The sequence below is a fragment of the Megalops cyprinoides genome, chromosome 2 (genome assembly GCF_013368585.1).
Source record: "Megalops cyprinoides isolate fMegCyp1 chromosome 2, fMegCyp1.pri, whole genome shotgun sequence".
In the NCBI taxonomy this organism is placed as follows: Eukaryota; Metazoa; Chordata; class Actinopteri; order Elopiformes; family Megalopidae; genus Megalops; species Megalops cyprinoides.
Window position 1 is genome coordinate 66,324,474 of NC_050584.1, and position 8,863 is coordinate 66,333,336.

Here is an 8,863-nt window from a genome sequence, read left to right on the forward strand (position 1 = left end):
CCAGAATCACACATTTAAAATGCTAAAACTGCAAAATTAAGCTCAGCAACAATACATGAACATACTCCCCTTAGCTTCATGTTTATAATAATGTACAGTCTTCTAAAGTAAAGCAGGAGCTTCCAGAAACGTACAGACTCGATTTGCATAGGAACCAGGTCTGTAATGAAAGATGTTCCCCTCGTACTTCAGTTTTCCAATCTGTGGACTGGCCTGGAGACTCATATGCTGAAGACTGCAGATCCGCTTTGAAAGACAGCTGAGGGGTTTGGAGACAGGCGGGTCTTCACCAGTCTCTCCTGGAAAATTCAGAAGGCAAAACTGATGACTACAGTATCACTTTCTAACGTGGGGGAAAAGCCCGTGGTTATACTGACGCATACAGTCCAGACTTTCTGCATGCGTGTATGTATGTATGTGTGTGGGAGAAAGAGAGAGCGGGTCTGCCCTGATCGAACCCTCAGATTCGCTAACCGTGGCGCCAGACGGCTTTACAGACGCTTCCTCTCGCTCAGTGCGCATATCTGAGAAAACTTATCAGCTGACTATGATTTTTTAATGTAAGGATTTTAGGCTCAGTGATATAGCAGAATATGATGGGGGTAACTCGCCTCGCTCTTTAACCCCGCATGGGGATCTCCGTTTGCGGGCAGGGCGGTCTTCTGCGCGTAATCCACCTGCAGCGTCTCCATGTGTCTGAAGACGTCTCCGCTGTAGGCGGCCCGGTAGCTGGTCTCTGACGCGATTTCAGAGTCGGGATACATGTAGGCGGGCTTCTTCCAAGCTGACTTGGAAGGTCTTACCCCAGTCCATGGCTGGTATTCCTGCCTTAAAAAGTTTGGGGAAAAGGAGAAGGTGAATGTGTACTACAAGTGCTAGTCAATGTGTTTTTGCGAATAATATTTTCTTGCGCAAAACCTCTCTTACGTGTAACGGTCCGCCAACGTCGCCCTTGCTTTTCACTTTTTTTGCAAAGCAGCCACTTTGTCGCTCTGAGTATGAGATAAACTTTAAACAGTAGTTGTTGCGCTCATTGTTACGTTTCCGGCATTTTGTGGCCCTCGTTAAAAAGTACCTTATTATCCCAAGAGCTCACGTTCATTATCTTTTTGGTTACGTGAACCAGAAACTTTTTTTCTTGATATTTGCCCGTAGCTGACGTTTAAAATTTCAAAGTTCTGGTGCGTAATTAAATTAAATAACACCAATGGAACACTGAAATCAAGGCATGCTGGACTGAGGAAATTCTTTACCAGCTACACGCAATGGAAGAACGTGTATTTGGAGCTACAAAACGTGTCTTGCTCAAATCGCGGATTTTTACATCATGTTCGGACTGGTGCAGAGTCTGCTGGAGGATAAATGCTGAGATGCCACAACAGCGTTTCGTCAAGACGAACAGCTGCAGTCACCCCAAACGGCAACGGATATATGAATCTTACAGGTTGTGGAATAGCGATGGCGACGCGGTGCTGAACGGACAGCTCCCGCGTTGACATCAGCCTACCTGTAGGAGCTGGTTTTAGCGACATCCGCGGGCTGCTGCCCACGCTGAAGTTCCGCTCGCTCCTCTCTCTCTGCGATTAGCTGGTTCGGATTGGGCTCATGATTGCTGGGGTTGTTATTCTGAAAAGCCCTGATGCCGCCAACATCGCCGACCCACGGGAAGTTATCCTTTTTCGGAATGGGCCACGGCTTGAAATCCTGCTTGTACTGGGTCACTCCCGGGAAAGGCACGCCGGAGGGATGGTAATCCTCGCGGGGCTTGAAGCCCGGCTCGACCCGTCTGCCATTCCCAGGATCCTGGACCGCTTGTGATCCTCTGTGATCTAGTCCCGAAGCGTCGCTCGCCAGCGCTCTGTCCGCCGGGACTTGTTTAGTAATAGATCGCACCTCTTCCTCCGAGATTTCAGAGTAGTTCTGAATCGTCAAAGGCACCGAGAGATCAGATTTATCAAACTGATTCCAGAACCGAGACAGGCAACACACTCTGCTGATACACGGCCAAGCCATGACCGGGACTTGGTCCTGGAACAGAAAAAATGAAATGAGAGAAAAGAAAAGAAAAACGGAAACTTGGGGGAAACGTTACATACAGATGCACCCGCGTACGTCCGCTCCCGCGTAACTGCGCGGCTGTGCTACAGTATGTCCATGTGAGCGCTCCGAAAAGCCAGCCCATCTGCCGGGCATCCGTTTCTGCACACTCATCTCACGTGGTCTGATGGGCTCCTGCATGATGCGGGCAAAATCTGTAATATATCACTAAGTGGGAGACATCAAAAAACGAAACGCCTCTGTTGTTATTCAATATCGAATATGTTATGTAGCGGTTATTTTCAGCGGTAACTTACTTTCCGATGCCCACCTACTCCGCTTCTTCTTCGTGTGCGCGACGGTTTTTAATTCGGATAGCGTTCCATCTGTAATATCTTTTCTTCTGATAGTCTGATAGCCACCATAAATACACAAACACGCTAAAATACGGCCAAATACAAATAGAAATGCCTCCACCACACTTTGCCTTTGAAGGTTATTTTTCAGAGTGCTTGTCTTGAGGTTCGCATGCGCACCTAACCAAAACATATTAATTGTAGCTGTAGTGAAAAACAGTCATTCTTACTGATAATTGATTCATTGGTAGCTACGGTTAATGTCGCCCTTTACAGATATCATCTATTAAAACTCTTTTTATATTTTACTAAAACTTTTATATATCTATTAAAACTGCTCTTGGCCACAGGAAAATCTGGAGATTTGCCAAAAACACGCGTATTGTATTTGTAAAGAACCGAAACGAAGACCATGGAAACCATAGATTTTCTTGCTCAACAATGACATTCTTTGCTTATATTGGAATGCGAAATGTAACGTAATGTAATGCTTATAAGTGCAATAACAGACAAGTACAAAACCACATAAAATAGGTGTCAGTATGGTAACGGTTTTTAGGTTAAATACTGCAGTTCACAGCAAAAAAAATACAATTATGAAAGCTGTTCATTAATGAAGACAGAAGGCGTGAGAGCAGCCGGTTTGCTACACCATGCTGTGTCATTACCTTCAGTTCCTGGGTGTACTTGTTTCGTTTCAGCGTACCCGAGTCCAGGTTCTGGAGACCCCCCGTGCACGCTGGTTTTCACTCCAGCTGAACTCTCTTTTATTTATCTCGATTGAGCGGTTAGATGACCGCTTCTCTAAATTTGAATACATACGAAGACTTAGTTATGCCTCTATCTTAAGTCTTGTATAAATTATTTGCGAACAAAATGTGCTGTTACAAATGTCTTTGTAACAATATAAAAAGTAGACTTGTTGGCCCATGACCAAATATAGTACAGCTCTCCCAATTAAGTATAATTATTTGTTCCAGGCCCCTTCGAAACGCTCATTACTCTTAATCAGATAAGGTCAACACGTGTTTGTGTTACTAATTTAATAACAAGCTCAAAATAAAATTAAGAAAAAAGCAACCTTTCAGAGTTATGTGGCTTACTTTTTCAGTGCAAATGTATTTGCAACTACGCGTTCCTGTATCAAGAGAACACAGAGCAGATATCTAAGTGACGTTAAACAGAGATAAATTCTCGTTTTACAGCGAAATGAAACCTAATTAATTGACAGCTCAGATGGAATGAAAAATAGCACACACAGTGGTTCCCCAGCACCGGGACTGGGAAAAAAAACGATTAATCATCATCAGAAGTCAGATGTAACTCGATGGCCCGCCATGTGAGATACTGTGATGACACAGCGCCACCTGCAGGGGGAAACAAGTAAGTAAAAACTTCTATGTACCACAGCATCCCCAAACCCTGGTGCTGGGCAGCACAATGTATGTTTGTTTTTGTTCCTGTACAGCGTATTAAGTATTTGCGAACTATGGACACTGCTGTCTGCATTTATTGCCTATGTAGTAGTTAACTGAATAAGTAACTATAGATATTGATTAGTGCATGTATGTAGCTATTTAATTCAGCCTGGGGTTAATCTGGGGTACACAGTGTATTCACTCATACAGAAGATTGCAGTTTAGCCTGCATATAGAGCATGAATCTCATTGTACTCACTTACAGAGCAGATTCCAGATTTAGTTTGGGTGTAGACTGGGTTTAGTGTTAGAGGCTTTTGATGTATTTAGGGTTTCTATTGACAGGATAAAACCCTTTGATATGAAGGGTTTTATCGAGACTGCATATAGAGACCTGAGTGTGATTCACACTGCTCCTTACACCAGCATTGCTTATAGAGAGCTGAGTGTGATTCACACTGCCCCTTACACCAGCACTGCTTAAAGAGACCTGAGTGTGATTCACACTGCCCCTTACACCAGCACTGCTTATAGAGAGCTGAGTGTGATTCAGACTGCCCCTTACACCAGCACTGCTTATAGAGAGCTGAGTGTGATTCAGACTGCCCCTTACACCAGCACTGCTTATAGAGACCCGAGTGTGATTCACACTGCCCCTTACACCAGCACTGCTTATAGAGACCTGAGCGTGATTCAGACTGCCCCCCCCCCTCCCTTTTACACCTGCCATGTCATACTAGCATCAGGATGGGTACTATACATTTAAGAAACATGTCAAAGACTGATGGTTTTTAAATAAATCAATCATTCCTCTTTTAATATGTGTATTTCACAGCCCGGATGGAATGAAAGAGGTGAGAATGTAAATATTTTTAACACAACAGAATTTATACAGTGATTCATTCATCTCTACATTACATTACAGTCACTCATTTAGCATTTAACAGCCACTCACGCCATAATTTTTACGTTATCTCTTTATACAGCTGAATATTTACTGAGGCAGTTGTGGGTTATATTCCAAGCGTACAACAGCAGTGGCCCAGCAGGGAATTAAACCAGCGACTTTTCGGTTACGAGCCCTACTCCTTACCACAATATCGTGGAATACAAAGGGATTCCATTTGTCCAGGATTAAACTGTATTTGAGGAGAGTGTATTCCACCATGATGGGACACACTAAACTGAGTTCATTAAGCCCTTGGTGCTCATCCTGAAGACGCGAGTGTGTGACCTGGGCAGCGGGAATTTAAAAAATAAAATTCATAATTCATTATATGCTATGTATATAATCATAGCACAAGGATGATAACTTCTCCATCTCACTATTCTCATTTATTTATTATATGACAACTACAGAAGTACTGCACAATGCATAATTGCACAAACATCTTTCTATTTGTTGTATTTTATACCTCTCTATTTATTTTATTCAATTTATTCTTTTGTTGTTTTTGATGTGTGCCGGACGGTGCAGTTGTGACACTCAAACTTCCTTCGGGACTACTAAAGTATTTCTTATTCTTATTCTTAAAACACAACTGACCACAAGGTGTCGCTGTAGCAGCGTAACCAGGGACTGGAGCGGTCACAGGAGGCTTCACAGAGCACGTTTTTACAGACGCGGTTGTAGGCAGATGAGGATCTGGAGCAGAAACGTTTGCTTCGATACAGAAGCGCAGAACACAGCTGCCTTAGGAACACGCCTGACATTTCGGCGTTGGGTTCACTCACACACGTGAACGCTCAGATCGACACATGAAACAGCCGTGTATCACCGTGCATGACAGCACGTGCTCATGGGTAACAACGGCCCGTGGGTTGAAAATGTGGGGGTGTTGGACGGACACGCCCTTGAGAGGGAAAACAGCCCCTGGAAATGTCACATACGCTGCGGCTGAATGGCAAAGCAAAAGCAACAGGTCTTGATTGGTACCACTGGGCTGACTGGAACTCCGCAGGCAAAACACCTCAATCTGCAGCTCCATCCCAGAATGCACCACTCCATATTGCCTGCAGAGGGTATGCTCTGAGCCTCTCTCTCCAGCCATATGCAGTCAGCGCTCAAGCACACCACAGGAACGCCTCATAACCTGACAAACCTTTGTCAAACCAGAAACATAACCTGAAAACCGTTTGTCAAATCAGATGGATTCGGATGAGCTATTGTTTGAACAGCTTGTGCGCTTAGCACTTGAATGTGGGTGGTAGACACCAGCCCTAGCACTGCAATCCCCTGTGTGGATAGGGACAGGTAGCATTGAAGCTTCTGTGTGCTGTGTGCTGAGTGGTGTAATACCGCACTCCTCTGACAGAGGGCAGTGCGGAGCTGAAGCTTTGCAGTGCTGTGCCTTTGTATGCACAGCTATGCTTGTGGGGTTTGGAGATTTGGGTCGGGGAATGACAGGGACTTTCTACCGGTGAACGGGGTGATGCCGCAGAGCCTGGAGTCCAACGGGCTCCTCGCTCTGCTGAGTGAGGGTGTTTATTTGCACTCCAAAGGGAAAGTCCGCACTGTGAAGCTTTGGTTTTTATCTGTGTGCTTTTTTTGACATTCCCCCGACACGCATCACATCACACAGCCGAGTGGTGCTGGAATGTATGCGCTTTCTCCCTCACACGGGCACGTGTCTGTCTCCACACATGCATGCAGACTGCCCTAGATACCTGCTCTCTCCGGAGATACACACATCATCCCACACATCTACAGAGAGAGAGAGAGAGAGAGAGAGAGCTGCCTCAACACCCTGTCTCTGTGTTACACACACTATTAACACACACATGCACACAACCACACACACACGTGCGCGCACACACACACATACACGCACACATGCACACACTCACACACACACACACACACACACACGCACACACACACACACTCGCGCACACACACACACACACACACACACACACACACACACACACACTGTCCACTAACATATGCATGCACATTTCAGCACCTTGCCAGTCAGGGTCCTGCTCAGTGTCAACCCCAGGTGAGGAGCAGGAGGAGGAGGTGGGAGGTGACAGTGTGTTATACAGAGGAGCAGTGGGAGGAGGAGGGAGGTGACAGTGTGTTATACAGAGGAGCAGCGGGAGGAGGGAGGTGACATCATACAGAGGAGCAGCGGGAGGAGGGAGGTGACAGTGTGTTATACAGAGGAGCAGCGGGAGGAGGAGGGAGGTGACAGTGTGTTATACAGAGGAGCAGCGGGAGGAGGGAGGTGACAGTGTGTTACACAGAGGAGCAGCGGGAGGAGGGAGGTGACAGTGTGTCATACAGAGGAGCAGCAGTCACTGCAGGAGTGGGGGTATTCTCCATCTGGGGAATGACCTGGTCTGCGCATTCAGGACTCCTGCTGAATACTAACGACAACAGCTGGACCCCTCCCACCTCTGTCTCTCTCTCTCTCTCTCTCCCCCTCTCCCTCTCTCTCTTTCTCTCTCTCGCTCTCTCTCTCTCTCTCTCTCTTTCTCTCTCTCCCTCTCTCTCTCTCTCTCTCTCGCTCTCTCTCTCGCTCTCTCTCTCTTTCTCTCTCTCTCTCTCTCCCTCTCTCTCTCTTTCTCTCTCTCTCCCTCTCTCTCTCTCTCTCTCTCTCTCTCTCTTACACTGTCAAAGCGTTTGAAACAACATAAACAGCACATTAGCAAATGGACAAGAATCGACAACAAATGTGTACATCAATATCTCACTCTGCTCTCCTCTCTATCACTGCCTCTGTCACTCACCCCCCCCACCCCCACCTCTCTCTAACCGCCCCCCCCCCCCCTTGTGTTTGCTTTTCTAAATGACAAAACTGTGGTCACTGAGCCAGGACTCAGTCAGGTTGTGGTCACTGAGGCTGTACTTGGTCAGGTTGTGGTCACTGAGTTTGCACTTGGTCAGGTTGTGGTCACTGAGTTTGCACTTGGTCATGTTGTGGTCAGTGAGCCTGTACTTGGTCTGTCACCGCTCTGTCTCTGACAGTGAAGAGATACTCTCATTTCTGTTTTTTTTATCATTTGGGTTATTCTAATTTGTGGTTTGCCAGCAGTGCTGGTCTGAAATGTGTGTGTTAGCCGTGACTGGTTTGTAGTTAGTTTCAGAACCAGCTGACTGTCAGGGCTCTTTGTTGAACTGAGGTCTTGGCTTTGAAGTGCCTTAAATTGCAATGAGGTGTGGGGTCTAGATTTTAAAAGACAGCCACAATCTTAGTGCTCTGTTTTTTTTTATTATCAATAGAAACTGGATAAATTCTGCCCCTTCTGTACTGGTTGGTGTGAAAATACAGTGTTCAATTTGGACATTTGTTTCCCTCTTGATTTTTCTTTGAGTGTGCATATTGTGTTCAGGGCCTTGTGTGTTCAGTCATTTAGACCTTGCAGTGAAGAAGCTTTTTGTTATCAGGTTCACCTTAAACAGTTTTTGAAAGCATGATTCAAATGAAAAAAATACATCGCTGCAGAAAGAAAATCAGAAAGAACAGCTATTCTCTCTGCTTACTCTCTCTGCTGAGATCTCATGGAATTCTGTTTTTCCTGTTTACAGTACCACAAAGGTTTTTATGGCATGCAGGCCTATAGGTAACAATAAAACAGACATGTGTAAGTTTTGAAAGAAGACATTTTGAAAGAAATCTAATAGAAATTAATATGTGGAATGATGTGGCACAGTAATGTTGTTTTCCCTGATTGATTAATATTCTTTATTAGAGTTTTACAGTAAGTGTAAAAAATATGATACAGCCGTGTCATTCCGCTTCATATTTCTGCCAAACAGTAAGTTCACACAGCAGCAGCACACTTGAGGGTTTGGTGTGGATGTGTCTAAGTAATTGTTGCACTGTAGTGTCGCGGAAACAGTAGGTTAGGGTAAGTAACGAGAAGACTCGTTTTTGTTTAAAGACACCTGAAGCTCCAGTACTACAGCAGTGTGAGGCTCTTAATGAACAGGCTCGTCTCGGCTGTGTCACGACAGTACGGCTGTGCCAGTGAAACGCCACTAACGAACCCTGGCTGCGTCGTGACGCTACTGAACTTCCGCTTCCTTAGGGTGTAACGGCACAA

At 45.5% G+C, this 8,863-nt stretch overlaps 1 protein-coding gene across 1 annotated transcript; it reads right to left on the bottom strand.

Annotated features, from left to right (window-relative positions):
- Nucleotides 1-365: 365 nt before the first annotated feature.
- On the bottom strand, nucleotides 366-2,196 carry LOC118773712 (microtubule-associated protein 6-like). Its single transcript, XM_036522760.1, has 2 exons — nucleotides 1,508-2,196; nucleotides 366-828 (listed from the first exon to the last, which is right to left on the bottom strand). Exons 1-2 carry the CDS (start codon nucleotides 2,011-2,013, stop codon nucleotides 576-578), a joined length of 759 nt encoding a protein of 252 aa, XP_036378653.1. The 5' UTR covers nucleotides 2,014-2,196; the 3' UTR covers nucleotides 366-575.
- Between the last annotated feature and the right edge of the window lie 6,667 nt (nucleotides 2,197-8,863).